At 41.8% G+C, this 16,492-nt stretch overlaps 2 protein-coding genes across 5 annotated transcripts in view; one reads left to right on the top strand and one right to left on the bottom strand.

The window, feature by feature from the left end:
• Positions 1–960: 960 nt before the first annotated feature.
• Positions 961–3,214, bottom strand: rnf26 (ring finger protein 26). Its single transcript, XM_070829490.1, has one exon. The coding sequence runs from the start codon at positions 2,773–2,775 to the stop codon at positions 1,426–1,428; it is 1,350 nt and encodes a 449-aa protein (XP_070685591.1). The 5' UTR covers positions 2,776–3,214; the 3' UTR covers positions 961–1,425.
• An 8,934-nt stretch (positions 3,215–12,148) lies between these two features.
• The window catches only part of mcamb (melanoma cell adhesion molecule b), a 36,971-nt gene continuing 32,627 nt past the window's right edge, over positions 12,149–16,492 (top strand). For all 4 annotated transcript variants that reach the window (XM_070829265.1, XM_070829264.1, XM_070829261.1 and 1 more), the window contains exon 1: positions 12,149–12,273. In XM_070829265.1, coding sequence (XP_070685366.1) covers positions 12,210–12,273 — 64 coding nt within the window. In that variant the 5' untranslated portion in view covers positions 12,149–12,209. The remainder of the gene's footprint in view (positions 12,274–16,492) is intronic.

Below are 16,492 nucleotides of genomic sequence, written 5' to 3'. Positions count from 1 at the left end.
CAACACTTCAGCTTCGACAGCAACAAATGAGAAAAAAAGCAAATGAAATTGTGAAGCCTTATTAGTTTATGGGCCTTTTATATAACAGCTATATGTGTTTTATTACAATGACAAAGGAAAGGGAAAACCATTTATGGATTATGTGTTGGCGGTGACTGTAATATGTCTCTGATGGAAGACTGGAATAAGCCCTAAAAATAGAACAAATAAATGGAATAAAGCTGTATTTTATCACACCTGACTGGAATATTATAAACCGCTTTCCTTAAATACAAAAAAAACCTTTTTTTTTTTTTAAAACAGTTTACATGGCTCTGAAAAGTGGTCATCATTTACAGAAGTAGATTTAAATGGTAAAAGCATTTACAACAGAACAAAAGGTCATGGTGCTGCCGTTACTGCTACACATACAGCAAGTGTGGATTTATTTGTGTACTCATGCATCAAAGCACAGTGTAAGATTCATTTCTTCACAGCTTGGCCCACTGAAAGCACAACAATTTTTAAGACATAAGCGGTGATAAACATTTCAGCATCGGGGAGGGCACTGACGGGTTACCATGGCTACGAGACCTGAGACTCAACGTGGCAATACCGGAATATTTAAACAGGTACGTCATAATGCCAAGACTGCAGCTGTGTCCCAAATCCACAGTACAGGCTAATTCTAAGCAGGAAAAAAGGGAATTCAGAGTGGTCAATATGCCAAATACAAAAAAACCTGAATTTGTACTGTACTGTTGATTCCCCCACAATGCAATGCACAAAGAACACAGAGGGAATGCTCATGGAAAAACTAAACTAAACCATGTGGAGGTGCAACAGTACAGTTACATTTCTGGAAGAACACTGTGCTGTCTCCTGATCTGGTGGAGGCTTTACAGTTTGAATTGACTTTGTAAGTATCATATTATTATTTATATTATTATATATTATTATTATTATTATTATTTCCTCTTTGTGGAAACAGTTAACATGTTGATTTGTTGTATACGAACTCCAAATACAGTATATACTATACAGATTAGTATATAGTACATACTGCATACAGTTATTGTGTAGTATGAAATTGGGACACAGGATGTGCTCTCCTTAGTATTTCCCTCTGTCTAAACTGTTATCAAAAAGTAAACAATTTCTATAAGATAAGTCTGGTGATATTCTCAATTGTGAGTAGTCAATAAATCCAAAAAAAACCCCAAAACTAACAATGACCTGAACTTACTAACATCCACTGTCTGTGTTGTTAAAGCCCATTTAAATGTGTTTCCACCATTTGAGAAACATTTGGCAAAAAGAGCAAGAAACATGTAGAATATTACCAGACTTACAGTAAAAGCATACAACGTTATTTCAGTGCTCATAAAACTTAAAAGCTGCTGTTCCACGTGGTTTGATGGCCACAGACACACTTCTGTTGGGCCCTCATAGATACACGTCCATTGTGTTGAGGATCATGTGCCGACACAGCGGGCAGTTCTGTTGGTAGATGGGCTGCCTCAGCAGGATGTTTGTACAGTCTCTACACAAACAGAGATGCCTGCATGGCAGCAGCACCACTGTCTTGGTACAGTCCTGACAGATCACACACTTCTTCCTGTCCTCCTGCTCCTTCAGGAGAGTCAGCAGATTCTCAGCAGGCAGAGGTGTACAGTCTTTGCCTGAGGACGACTGCTTCTTCAGCGGTCTGTCTGTGCTCGATGAGGGGAAAACTAAATCCAGCAGCTCCTGGTGGGCTCCGTCTCCTGCTCTTCCATCTGGTGGGTCCCGTCTCTCCTCTCCAGGGTCGCCATCGCCGCGTACTCTGTTAGTGTTGTCCCTGTGGAGCTGCGTCCTCAGAGCCAGACCTAGTTGGCTGCTGAGTCGAGACAGCTGCTGCCAAAGTCCTCTCTCTAACAGGCAGAGGTGATGGAGGATCCTCGGCAGGCGCTGCGCGGCACTGCGAACAAAATGCGGGACGCTCCGCAAGACTGAAGCCAGGCGGTGGAGAGCCAAATAAAGTCTGTGCAGGGCAGGAAAAGAGTTAATGTAATCCACGATTCGCACAGCGGCCTGTCGGGTCAGCTCTGGGTTCAGGTAGGCCGTGGTAGTTAGAGCAATAGTGACAGTGAGCAGGAGGCCATAGATGTTCAGTATGAAGATGCTGATAAACATATGAACCAGTGAGACCAGAAAGTCCAACACCAGCTTGCAGGGAGACCACAGGAACGCCGAAGTCCCAACCAGGCTGCTGTACAGGAAGGTGAAGGAGGTCAGCGTGAGCTCCAGCACTTTCTGCAGCGGGCTGGAGACTGTCTGCCACACGCTGACAACCGCCAAGTAAATGTTCTGGGTGGCAATGAGTGCAAAGTTGACCACGGTGTTAATGAAATACACCACCAGGCTGACGGCGATGCCACAGCCCTCCAGCACGGACAGCAGACCTCGATACAGGTGCTCCTTCCCACGAAGCAGGACGTGCATGGACAGGTAGCCCACCATTTTCAGGCTCTCCAGCAGCCCCTCCAGAGCCAGCACCAAGCTGCCCAGCATGGTGACGGTCCCCTGAGCCACGTGTGACGTCGCCTCGGCCGCGGACATCAAGCCAAACAGGATGAAGTTCCCCAGCTCCAGCAGCGAGCTGAGGAGGAGTGCGGGCAGGCTGGTTATGAAGGTGAAAACCGCCAGGATGGTCCGCACCACCGTGTGGACGATGAGGAAGTTCAGGTCCAGCAGAAAGCAGACGGCGTCCAGGCATTTTCCCACAGTGGAGATTACAAAGTTCACCAGACCCATGGTAAAGTATCTACTGCCTGCCGATGCTCAGGTTATCTCCAAGGCAAAGTCCATGTCTTGTTTACTTGTTCAAGGGGATATTTCCAGGTGTTAGCTACATACTGCTCAGACCGCTAGCTTGTCCTTTCAATCTCAGGCAAAACACTGCTACATCCTCCGTTACGGCGAAGTTACTTTTCATATTTTCCTCATATATCCACCTGCTAACACAACGTTAGTAAACACACGCGCTTCAGAGGCGGATGTTTAGTTTCAAACGACAGGCAGACACTTCCGTTTGTATTCCGGGTGTCGTTTTCGCTCTCCCTTCGCAAAATGGCCCAAAAATATTGCAGTACATAAGCGGTCACTTCACAACATGTGCAATTTGTAAAACAGAACGGCGAAATCAAGAGAGACAAAGAAAAACAACCCTGACATGTTTATCGCTGTTCCTGTAGCCGCCATATTTGTTTTGGTCGTGTCAGCTGACCTCTATACTTCCTTCCGGTAAGTCTGCCCTACGTCACACAGCGCTACGTCACACAGCCGGTAACGATTAATGATTAAAATAAAACAAAATGTGATTATAGAATAAAATGAAATACATCTAAATATAATACAATCATACTATAATATAAGTTAAACAAAAGCTATGACCTTTACAGTAATATTTGATAATAAAAATACAGTTTCTACAATTTTGGTGAAAAATAAGCAGAAATGTATCTATTAGTTTAATAATTTATCCACTAATCTAGATATACGAATTGAAAACGTTATTTTTATTAATATAAATCATTAATGAAATCAGATGGTACATTGACACAATCATAAAAGAGCTGTAAAACTATTGAAATGGGATAAAATAATTATATATATGTTTATGACAAACCCTTTTGTCTGCTGTTATTAATTACTTATTGTTCTCTCCTGTCGACCAGTTTAGGTCAGTTCAGTACTATAAATAAAGTTATTATTATTTTAATGAAAAGGAAAAACTTAAAAACTTTTCATTGTCCTTAGAAGCTGTCTGTATGTGTGTGTGTGTGTGTGTGTGTGTTTTCGGTGGCAGTTCATTATCAGCATTGTGACCTTTCATGCATCACCAGGGTTTTCCAATTTCCCAAACTTCTTCCATTTACATAAACACCATCTCACATGTTGAGCCATACTCTCCCATTACCTCAGCTACTTATGAGACAAGTAACACAAAAGCTTTGCAATCCTGAACAATATCAACAGTATTTCCTTCCTTGCCTTGTGTCTCATCCTCCCCATCTGAGCTGCTCTGCACCGTGCTTTTTTTTTTTTCTGCAAAGGGAAACTCTGTCTGATACGATCATGGGAAATCCTGTTCCGAACCTTTGGACACTTGACAAACAGCATTTGTTCAAGCATTTAATGATACAACGGGGATACGTAGGAGCAGTGCAAGAAGCTATAAAAGGTCTTGTGCATTACTTTGTCTCTGACAGAGAGCTTGTAGACCTGCTCCTTTTATGGTAGCTAACCTTCCCTGTGGTCCTTTAGCAGGCCAGCAGTCAGCTTCCTTTGTTTGTTTGCTGGTCAACCCAATCCTTCCTCCTTTCATCTGCTTTCATCACCTCCTGCAGCTTTTCTTTAAGTGTCCTTAATGGATTCTACACAATTATGTCAAGAGTTTAGGAGAAATCACCTCAGAGGTGTCCAACCCCATTGGCATCCATTTCTATGATTGTGGCCTCTCGCAAAGAGGATGGAGGCCATTTAGTAGAAGCATATAACGCTTTCCTTTTAACTTTTTGTTGACACACAACACCCATGGCTGCCTCAAAGTGCACAGCTTCCAGATTGATCAGCACTCTTGATGTTTCTTGCTTCACAGTCAGCAGAAGTACCCAACCTGAGAGCCGCGGTTCCAACTGAGGCAAAGATTGGATTCGACAATGATGAAGAGTCCGGCAATCCATCTTGAACTTAGAGCTGGAAGCTGCCTCCTCAGAGCTGTTCAACTAAAATTAGCAAACAATCTCAAAAATAAAGGGTAGAGAGTATATAAATAATTCAGGGGCACCAACATGGGAAACAAGAGAAGCTTGCACAGGATGAAACAGAGACGGGAGGATAAACTAACTCTTTGACGTTCTTCCTACAAGGAGCCGGGGGCCCAAGCATGACTTACTTGCAGCAATAGGGCTTCTTACCCGCTGGGTCATTTCCGCCCTTTAAAGAAACGTGAGCATCTGACCCGCCCTTCCACTTCTTTGTCTGTTCTTCCCCTCCACAGAAAGAACTCTCTTTGCCAGCCCTGTGGGTAGCTAATATTAATTAGCAGTGTATCACAGCCACTTGTGTTGTTGAATATCCCCAATTTAGAGTTAAATATTAACTATAAGTCATGAAAATTGAGAGTAATCACCACCTGTACAGTTTCAAGCTCTTATCGTGACTCACTTGCGTTCAGAAATATCAGATTATTGTTTTATTTTACACTGAAAGACTTTTATAAAGAATAACTTTTGCAGAAATAAAAAGCTATTGTCAGACAAGAGCGCTGATACTCTGCAAATCCCTGGATTGTGTTAAAAAACTTTTTTTTGCCTGGTATCAAGTTATTGGTCTCAGCCATGGAATAGTCATAGCACATATAGCACATAATCATAATCATGTGCTAATCAATAGCACATAAGCCCCTTTAAAATGGAAAATGTATACAGTTATACAAAAGAATAATGTTTTATAGAATAGGACGTCTTACACACTACAATATTGTTCGTGTCCTGTCCGCAGTGACCTCACCATTTGTGCACAGACCAGTCTCCCCACAATCTTGAAAATCTGTGACTTAAAGTTTTGCGTTGTGTTCCCAGATTTTGTGGTTTATTTTAGTACTTAAGAGTTTAGATCCTCTAATTCAGTGTTGACTTTGGCTGCCAGCCAGTACACTGTACTCACATACATTTATATTAAGAATACGTGTGTGTGTGTGTGTGTTTTCAGAAAGAGGACAGGGGGTGAGCGGCAGAACAGAAGCTTCTCTGGGAAAACATAAACTCCAAACAGTAGAAATCACTGGAGTGCAGACTGGTCGAGACCCCGAGCAGGACCCTGCATACCACAGAAACCCTCTGCATCAAGCCTGCTGCCTCCACTACACGCTGAGCAGGCGACAGATTGAGTGATGGAAAAACTGAGAAAAAAGGTGAGGAAGTGAGAAGCGGGATAAAAGATTGTTTTCAGACAAAGAGACTGATGATTTTAGTGATGTAACGCTGAGAGAAATGAATGGGATGACTCAGACTGTGGAGGTCCCTCAGTGTGACATTCCTGCTCTTTGAGTTGTCTTCTCAGGACCTTGTCTGTGCATCTGCAGGATGTTCATGAGTTTATAGGCAGTAGTAGCAGCTTCCTGCTTCATGACTCACTATTTTGCATCCGTCAAAAAAAAAAGAAAAAAAGACGGTGTTAATCATAGAGGTTTTTGAATTACCAAAGCTTATATTGATGTCTAAAATTGCTAACTTAGTTTATCCATCAACCACAAAAATCCAAAATTGTAGTTACTGAAGATGTAAGACAGGGCTGCAACTAATGATTATTGTTACTATCAATACATCTACTCTCTTAATTAATCAATTTTCCATTTTAGCTTGATAAATGAGTGAAATGAACAGAATTAGTTATTGAAAATAGGTTAATTTTCCAGTCTTCTTCAACAAATCAATGAATTGGCTGATTGTTTCAGCTCTAATATGTTAATAATATATGAATGCAAATAATTTCCTATCAGTAAATAGTTTGATAATAAGATTTGTTGCAGTGGAAGTGGATCTTTAATCCTCTTGTTCCTTGTTAAAATACCCCCAAGCAGAATTAACATGCTTGTGTCACTAAACTGGAGTCATTAACCTTTTTTAATTCATCTTTCTTTTGTCTTCTTCCTAATACCAAAATCTTTCCAGACTGAAAACACTGAAGAAACATGCCAGTGGGTGGATTTATTATGATTAATGCCCCTTGTTACGTATAATCACCATGGAGAAGCGATGTTCAATTCTTGGCCCATGTAGTTATCAAAGTGTCTCTTTGTAACAATCCCAGTGTTGTGACGTAGTTTAGCAGAAATTCAAATTTCTCTCCCACTCTTCCCCCAAGCCCCCTCACCATACCAGTGAACGCTCAAAAGCCCCCCATCCTCTGGAGCAACTCGGACAATAGCCGTCTCTCATGCCGGGCAGACTACCCCCCAAAACAACTAGCTCTCGGGTCTGGCCTCAGTGGCTCGGAAAGAATGACTTCTTTTCCTCTCTTTCCTTCCTTCAGGCTTTCCTTAGCCCATGAGCACAGCACTGTGAACCCTGGTGAGATAAACAGAAGTTGTATGCAATCATCAATCACAAAGGAATGGCACACACAGGGGTGCATGGTAAGGACACTCAAGTCAATGTATCAGGAGTGGAAATCTTAAAGGAACCGAGTTAAAAGATATGAGACTGAATGCTCCCTGTAGAAATAAATCTGACGGGCCTGATATAGTTATACAATATACTTAATTGTTCAGAAATTAGATAGTTTGTATGCAAGTGTTCATTTTATTTAAAGAAATAGTTATTATGCTTATTCACATTCTTGCTGACAGTTAGATGAGAAGATGAATACCTCCCACTTGTACACTATATTGTTATCTATTTTTTATACCTCCTCTACCGTAGCTGTACGTATTCTTTTATATCTGCTCGTGTCTGCTGGGACATTGTAAATTTCCCTGTCGTGGGACTAATAAAGGAATATCTTATCTTATCTTATTTTAACTGTGAATATTCCCAGTAGAGATAAAGGAAACACTTGTTTATGTGTGCTACTGTAATCCAATGTAACCATTAAGAGAAAAATCTGAGATTTTGTTAGGGATTAATTGATTTGCTTTGTAGTTGATAGCTGGAGATTTTTCTCTTGTCAGCAGGTTGTGAAACTTGCTCTCATAGCATGTTCCAGAGCTTTACAGTCCCTGGGAACTTTGTGGGGGAGGGGATGGTGCTTTTCCTGCTTCTGTTTTCCTTTTTCAGTCTCATTCCCAAAACCATTGCTCCCCGATATTCCCAAACGCCCTGTCCAGGATGTATCATATTAAATAAAGGGTCAAAAGGGGACATTCTTGCAATTTGTCTGCAAGGAATTTTAAGAGGGCTCTTGAAAAAAATGGTTTCTCCAAATCTTATATGTTAAATCACAGACCCATAAATCTTGTGCCACGCCCAATTCACATGGCAGCCTTGAGGAATTGATTATAATTTACTGACCTTGAGTGCCTGAACAATGTAGTTGTTTTGAGAGCAGCCGATACTCTGCTATCGTTGCAAACCATGTGGATTGTTTTTAAATCACAAAGGAAATGAAAACACCAACATGGTGGTTTACACCCTCATGTACGTTCATATATGATTTCTACCACAAACATTGAGAAATCCAGCATACACTGATTGGATATCTGTTGTTTTCTGTAACTCGCACAGTGGTTTTCTGATACTACTGTAATCTAGAGAGAAAACTTACAATGCATATTTTACAGGAACTTTGTTGAAACTTCTTGTGTGTAAAGCACATTGTGAAGATCAGACAATTGCAGTTGTTACCCTCTCTGCGGCAGCGATACAGCCACCCAGAGAGGATGTTGTGTTGATTTTCCTACAACACAAGACTCAATTAACAACACATCACAGCAGGGGAAGATAGATGTTACGATGTGTTATCAGTATTGGCGTCACATTTCCATCAAAACAGACCAATGCTGCTCGTATCTCCACCAACAGATGCCCCCTGATATCTTTAGGATGGAGGGAAAAACAGAACACCAGTACTATCTGCTGAGCACTAGAGGATGTTTCACCTAAAAGCACACATTGAAGCAGACAAACCTTCTCCCTGCATTTCTGCTTTTTACCTGCTTTGAACATTTAGAAACAGCAGGTACGCAAAAATAAAGAACCACAGAGTTTTGTCATAATATGAAAACAGTCGGTCATTGAAACTATTGGTCTGTATTCAGGGATTCAGTCTAAATTAGATATAGCGTGTTAGATTTTTATGTGTTTGTTTTCCCAAAAAACATGTTCAAGTAATAAAAAAGTAAAAGGATCACGTGGGATCTTGATGTGTTTTGTTAATTTAATTTACAGCTGTTTGTTGAGCCTACATGTCTACAACCACTACGCCAGCATCACTACTTAGTACTTTAGGTATTAAGCTGGTCTGCTGAATATGGTATGATTTGTAGATTATGATAGAGCACATTAGCAGAATATAGAAATAATCAAATACAGTTTAATCCATTTCTTGCAGTTTTGTTCTCATGATAAAAAAAAAACACACTCCAACCTCCTTAAGCTCCATACACGCTGTTTAAACGTGGTTTGACAGACCTTCTGTGCCTGGTATCGTTTGCTGTGGTATGATTAGACAGTTGGTGGTTGGGAGAGGGGTTTGTACACGCTCAGTTGCACCTATCACGATGCACCTTGTCACGATTACAAGAAAGCTGAACAAACAAGTCATCTCGGTGCACGTCCTCAAAGGCCTCTGGCAGGCTATGAATTGGACCATGATTTATTTTAGATAGGGGGCGGTGTTGTGGAAAAGCCAAGATGTCTGCTGGTCGTCCATAACACTTAACTTTACTTAATAATTAAAATAACACACTGATTCAAGAGTTCAGGGTATATACATTTAATGAGTATTGAGTGCAAATACAAGGTAAACTGTGGGCTTGCTCCATGAATCCTTTCTGTGGCATTGGTCTATTGACACATTTGGGCATGTCCCACCACTATATCACATACCAAACTGTACCTCTGGTGGTTTGCCAACTGCTACAGATCTCCTACCACCAATATAAACATTTGTTAGAACAACCCCAGAGTTCAACCTGAGTTCATGGTGACTTTGACTTTGACTTCCTTCTTTCCGTGAGTTTGGCACATGGCCGTTATTAAGTTGCTGGATCACTCAAAACTATACTGGTGGTGATACAAGATCGAAAGAAATTATTTCAACAAGTCACACCCCAGACAAAAGCTCCTTATAAGTTTTCTCATGGACTCTTTATTTGGCTGCCACCAAATACAAATAAATAAATTAACATATCTAATAAACACAGCCTTGATGGTGGACCTCGTCTCCACTGTGGACTCTTTGGCAGCAGTGAGTTTGGTATGATTGTCTGCTCCTTCCTTTGTGGCTCTGACCTGCTCTCAGATGCAGTCCACTTGGCAGGAACAGATGGCAGACACAGCAGTGTTTTCCAGCAGTAAAGGTTACCGAGATCAGTATACATAACACGTCCCTGCATTCTTTGATCTGTCTCCAACTGCACAGACAGTGATAGTTCACATGGGATCAAATAATACGAAGATTAAACGGTTGTTGTAACTGCTCAGACAGTTTGTGGTTTTATCACCACCAGTGCAAAGTTTAGGGAAGTACTGTATTATTTGTAACACACATTAGTCCCTCAGGTCATCAGATCAGACAATCATGGCTGTGCCAAACACCAGGGTCGAGCTGGAGAGTATTTTTACAACTGAAGCTCTAGACAGAGGAACTGCCCTCAAAGAATATGCTTGATATATATTACCGTCATGTGATTCTGTTACTCTCAAATACTGATATTGTATCATCAAGTTTAACTGTAGCTACCATTCACCTATTAGTCCCCAACTGAGAAACTTTTATTCCTCTCCAATTTATTTACTGAGAGCTAAAGCTCCTGTGTTTATGTATTGTGCTAATATCCAGTCTGGACAGACTAAATATTTAAATTCTGTTAACTTGGATCAAGCAAGCCACAACATCTGACCAGAGTGTCAACAGAACAGTATTTTGTGTCATTTTCCATCCCTCTGATACTCTGAGAATTTGTTTTCTTTGCCTTCATCCCAGTAATACACGGGTGCTTTTTTACAGTTTGGAAAACATTGCAGTTATCCAAATCCTGTCTGTCAAAACCATGTCTGCAGCTCAACTGATGTCAGCGACTCGAGACCTGCAACCAAAGTGCAGGAGGTCAGCGTTATGTAAATGATATGATGTCCTCTGGCAGGCACCACGTTTTTACATGGTTTGTTTAGGGAGTCAGTCTGATTCATCTCCCATATTATGTCCATATTAAGCTTGGCATCTAGCGCAGACTGGGACTCATATTCACAGTATTTGTGAGGAGCTGGATGGAAAGATTATCTTTGTAACGGTCATTAATGGAGAACATATTCAGCTGAATTAGTACCGATGTGTTATACGTTTTGCAATGTGAGTGAGCTAATTTGTTCTTAAATTGTGTTAAAGTCCCTGAAAACTTTGATAGTGTTTCTCTATAAAATGACGTATTCAAAACTAAATAAGCACCGATCAGAATTACAATTTTGGAAAAACAACAACAACAAAAAAAAGATGTGAAATAACTTCACTTGAAAATGATAAGGGTCTTTTTTAGGACTCATGCACTCATATCAAGAAACTGATGTTTTAAGGACTGGACCTTTAAAACAGAATAACTTATGGCAGTGTTAGATTTTGTACCAACTACCAACTAAAGTCTACACCATCCAGATATTTATTCACTATTTGATTCATGTGGTCAGAACATGTTTGTGGGTGGAACTGGTGTATCACATTAAAGATGCTCTGCAGCTGCATCAGTCCTCCACTTGAAGCAGGTGGAAGTTTTGTCCAAAATGTAGTGAATCATCTCCTCATCCTCCAGGCTAAACTCCACCACATATCTTGATCCTGCCTCCTCAATACATCAGTGCAAACAACAGTCCTCCTCATCATTTAATCATTAGACAGAGACCATCAAGCACAGGCGCACACAGTTGATACACACCTTATGTTGACTGCTAAATGTTGGAGGATGCGAAACAGGAGCCACACCCACTTGAACAAGTCATGCTGAACTAGTTTTCACCCATCAACGGTTTCCTATTGATAAAGCATAAGCCGTATTTCGCCCCAGACCACCGCCCTCCCGCTGCTCTCACTCAAGTTCCTCCTTTTTTTTTTTTTTTTTTTGAACACTGCAAAAAATATCCACCTCAATGAGCCATTTGAACTCGACCTCTGAACTCCTGCGAGTCCGTTCATCTACACGAATGAGCCACAAAAGAGCGCACGCCGAGCTGTTGCAAGCAAATGTGTGTCGAGGGAGCATGAAGCATTAAAGAGTTCATCGTGCGCCTGATTGAGTCGCGCAGACATTTTTTTTTTTTTACAGCGCAGGACCTCCTCTCTCTGCCCCTCCTGCATCCATCTGCCTCCCCACGCTGCACGGCCGCTCCTCTCCCTCTCTGTCTGTGTGTCTCTCCCTCACAGTTTTTCCAGGAGGACCACTCTGTGTCAGACTCCCTCCATATATACACACACACACACACTCACACACCTACACACCTCAGCACGGACAGCTGCAGCACCGACTAACAACCATGGCTGCACGGGACTTTGCCTCTCTGCTCTTCGGACTGCTGCTCCTCTTCCACACCTGGGGAGGTGAGTGTCCGACAAACATTAGGTGCTGTGCAACACGAGGCTCTGGGCCGTGGTGACTGTGGGATGTAGGTGTTTCAGGCTACTTTTAGGTCACAGATAGATGTGCATAAATGAAAGTTTTCATCATGTGTGTGTGTGTGGGACAGGAGTCCTCCATGAGACTTTTTGGCAACCAAAGAGGCTCCAGGTCAACTGTTGCCTGTACAGAAACTTCACCTCCCTGCAGTCCTGTAGGTGCAGCTCCTGTGTACACTGTATGTGATCCTGCACAGCCCCCTCTTGCTTACATTACTTTCCAGAAAAAGAATCTACTCATGATAGTAAACCACCCAGTCCCTGCTACCCTGTGCTGTTGTAACCTTGCTGTCTGTATGTGCTAGAAGGATTTCTCAAGTCCCTGATCTTTTGAAAGTCGTGTTAGACGTGCAATTTTCATGCCCTCTTTCTTAATTTGACTGCGATTTCTTCGCACAGTGAGTGTGTTGTTTACAGGTTGCATGTAAATGGAGGAATTTGAACTTTTAACATGTAAAAGACAGACACGTGTGGCAAACAGACATCTGCTTTCTTGTGTATGTCGTGAATACACAAGTCAGGATTGTTGGGCACCCGTACTGTACATAAGGACTGTGATGACATGTCATACTTTGCTAATTTCCATGGCATATGAAGTTAGTTATGGTTTGCTTGAGTAGTTTGCTGCTTGTATTTTTAGCCTCTGACATCCATAGAGGTCCGGCTGTAGTCAGGGAGCCCTTCGTCTGCTTTCTGTCAGCTCCTATCTGTTCCCAGCAGTGATCAAGTGGCTCAGTGCTGCCCAGCTCAACTACGTCTCTGTCACACAGAAACACACAGTCACACACAACACATCCCCAGAGTGAGATATAACGCTCACTGCACGCGCTTAAGATCTATTTTCCGTGTGAAGCCAAAGGAAAGAAAAATGTTCACCTGTGCAGCCTGAGTGAGACTGTAACAAAAAAAAGTTGGATGGCAACTTGTGAGGTGCAGATGAATGTTTATTTTTAGACGAGAGCGTGAGTGTAGATTTATATGTGGTGTTCTGTGGGAGAGAAGGTCACGCTGCCTCGGCCACAGCTTCATTTCAGGACTTTTTTATTTGGTGTTGGTGCCTTTTGCTTGTTTGTTTAAACAGAACAGGTCGATGTGTGACCCCCCACAACCCTTCCTCTTTGTGAGGCTGACTTCCCTCCTCTCTTGTCCTCCCACTCTCCCTACTTCTTCACCTTTTCTTGTTCCTGTTTGTCCTTGAGCATATGAATTTTTCCTCACCCTGTGTTGTGCTCTTCTCCCGTTTGAGTTCAGCCAGACCATTGTCCGCGATCACTTCCAACCCTCTCTGCTCTTATCAAGTCCACTTCCTGTCGTTATCCTTCTCTGGCTTTCTTCATGGCTGTGCTGGTGCCCTTCACCTCTAATCCACATCTACCCTGCCATTCATTGATGATATTTCCCAGTCAGAAATTTGGCATTAGAGCTTCTCTATTGAGCTGTTGTTTGAATATGTGCACATGTAGGACGAATGAGTGCGATTGTGTCTGTGCCAGGCCTCCATCTCCAGCCCCTGATGACATCAGAGGAAAGGCGTACATGCCGTCAGGCTGTAGTGGTGACCCTCGATAAGGATACTATTCACTTCCTGTGACATCTGCTAATCAAGACTGGCCAAAGAGCAGTCACAGTAGACCCCGCTCATTGAAAGGTCATAGCTTTCTGCCGCGGCTGAGGCTCTGCGCTTCAATTTCATGTCCTCAAAACAACTGCTGCTCTTCAGAAGAATTGAGCTGGTCACGGACAATAAACGTCCTTGTTTGCATCTCGACCACAGCACAGAAATCAGTAATCGGGCAGAGGATCAGCACAGCAGAGCTGGTTTGAAATGACGGCCTCTAAATTTGGCCCTCATTTCTGGTGGATAGCGAGGACTGTGACTGTTTAATTTCCATGTATATGAGCAGCTGGTTGTGGAGCAGGTTGGAGCTTTTTTTGATGTGCGGACATATTAGTTCTTCAATTGTGGAAAACAATTTTGCTTCTCACTTTCAGTCTTATTCATAGGAAGCAGACTATTGAAGGATACATTGATTTATTTTGGCATAAATTATACACATTTGTGTCTTAGTAACCAGCTGATGGTAATATTCACTATGCCCCAAAACCCTGTGTGGAGAAATGTAGTCACAGGCACATGGTGTCTTATCTTTGCCCAGATATAAAGACTTGAACTGTTCAGGCACTCTGTTTATGTGTTCCCATGCAACAGACTCCCCAGACACCACACAGAAAAGGAGCTGTCCACCTCTGTTTTTGATCTGGGCTGTGACAGTGCAGCATCAATCTGGAGATGTCTAAAATTGTTTTGGTGAATTAACGGTTGTTAGGATTAGTGAAACATAATCCAGATCCCCAGTGAAACCTGGAAAGGAAACAGTGGAAAAGGCCAGAGAATATCAGTCATTTGTGCTGCAGAGAGTCATGTACAACGGACTTTAACAGAAAGGCAAAGGACAATAGGTCTGAAAACAACAGGAAATCCTGTGCACATATCTTTACATTTACTCGTAGATTTACAGTATGTGTACAGTGTGATTATGTAAATGGAGCCTCTGTAATGTCTGATTTAAAAAAAGAAGAATTTTGTTTAATTCTTACTGAGTCGTGTGCAATAAGTTTGGAGGCTTCTCTTTTCGCCCTAGCTGTACTGTTATTTAACACATCACATTTCAGTGGTTTTATGCTTCGCTGAAAGAAATGGCTGTTGCCCGCTCGTGGTCTGGTTTGACCTGCTCTCAATCACATTTGCCAATGACGACATCAAATGACAATCTTCAGAGACCGTGGAAATTTAGTGTCCCATTATCCAGTAATCCATACAGTAATTACCACCTGTGGCCACAGCTGTTGCTGCTCAGCAAAACGTACACAGACCGGCTTTAAAAGATTACTTCGTGATTATTACTGTAATTCTGTGGTAATGTCGTAACCTTAAATCAGATATTGACAGCAATGTCAAGCCCTCAGAAGTTGAATCAGAAAAGGTTTCCAGTCCAAAAACATTTAAAAATGATAAGGCTTTTTTGACTGTCTGACCAAATAATGAGAACAAATCTTATTGTCTGAACCATTCAACGTAAAACACCAAGTGTAAAAGGAAACAAAGGCTTAGTGTAACGCTTTGAAGTGGAAAGAAAAGTTTTCTACAAGTTATTTACTATCGCCAGCAGTCTGATTTGTATGGTCATACTTCTTTGACTGCAGCCTGCCTTTCTGCTGCGTCTAAACTGTCAGGCTGAGGACGATATGGTCCGTCTCTTTCTTTCGTTGTCAGTGCAAATTTCCAGTCATTGCCCAATAAGATTTCTTGGGCCTGAATAAATCCTGAATACCAGTTTGCTGGCACTGGAAGGTTTTAGGTGTAATGTGAGGAAAATTAAAACACATTCCTAATTAGTCGATGGATTTCTGGGTGTTAGACCATGAAAGCAGAAGAGAAGTTGTATTAGGTTTGAGGTGCTTTTTTTTATGGAAAAAGAAGCATTTTGATAAGACGACTCCCTGCTGAGACATATAATGGGTTGAAGCTTTGCACTTGGGAGCATGAGTTGTAGAAGCACAAGGTTTCCTTTTACTGTTTGATCTTCCTGTTGATGTGAATAACATCCATTATCACCATTACCTGGGTCAATACAGCGAACGAGGGATGGAGCGTGTGTGGGCTGGTGAAGAAAGCTCCCAGGACTTTGTGTTGTTGTCATCGAGGAGCCTTTTTGTGTGTGTTCACTGAATAGCAGCAAATGATTGTTTGCATAATGTAGCTCAACTGAAGAAACAATGTGCAGCCAAGCCATGTTGAATGATATCTTAATATCAACACATTTTGTTGTAGAAGCGAGCGGTCTTACGCTTGTTTACTGTGTAAAAGGAAGGAAGGAAGTTAAAGTTCAGTCTTTTTCTTATCAGAACAATCAGAAAATATACTTTTGTCCACGTTTTTCTCCCAAAGAGTTTTTGTTGTGTTAATGTTCGTTTGAAATGGGCAAACATGCAGTGAAAGTGATTTCGCCACTAAATGACTGCTTTCAGAAAATACAGATCCTAATTTGTCCAGTTTCAACACTTGTGACATTTTTGGTTTTTATAAGAAACAGACCATCAGTGAAGCACAACAGAAAGCTTTTACACAATACCAGCCTTGTCT

This window comes from Pempheris klunzingeri, chromosome 4, assembly GCF_042242105.1.
Source record: "Pempheris klunzingeri isolate RE-2024b chromosome 4, fPemKlu1.hap1, whole genome shotgun sequence".
Classification (NCBI taxonomy): domain Eukaryota; kingdom Metazoa; phylum Chordata; class Actinopteri; order Acropomatiformes; family Pempheridae; genus Pempheris; species Pempheris klunzingeri.
The sequence above is the reverse complement of the archived record's forward strand: the minus strand, read 5'-3'. Positions and strand labels throughout refer to the sequence as shown.

What these genes read in the sequence shown, in the direction of transcription:
- rnf26 (XM_070829490.1), bottom strand. Translation starts at nt 2,775, where the DNA reads ATGGGTCTGGTGAACTTTGTAATCTCCACTGTGGGAAAATGCCTGGAC.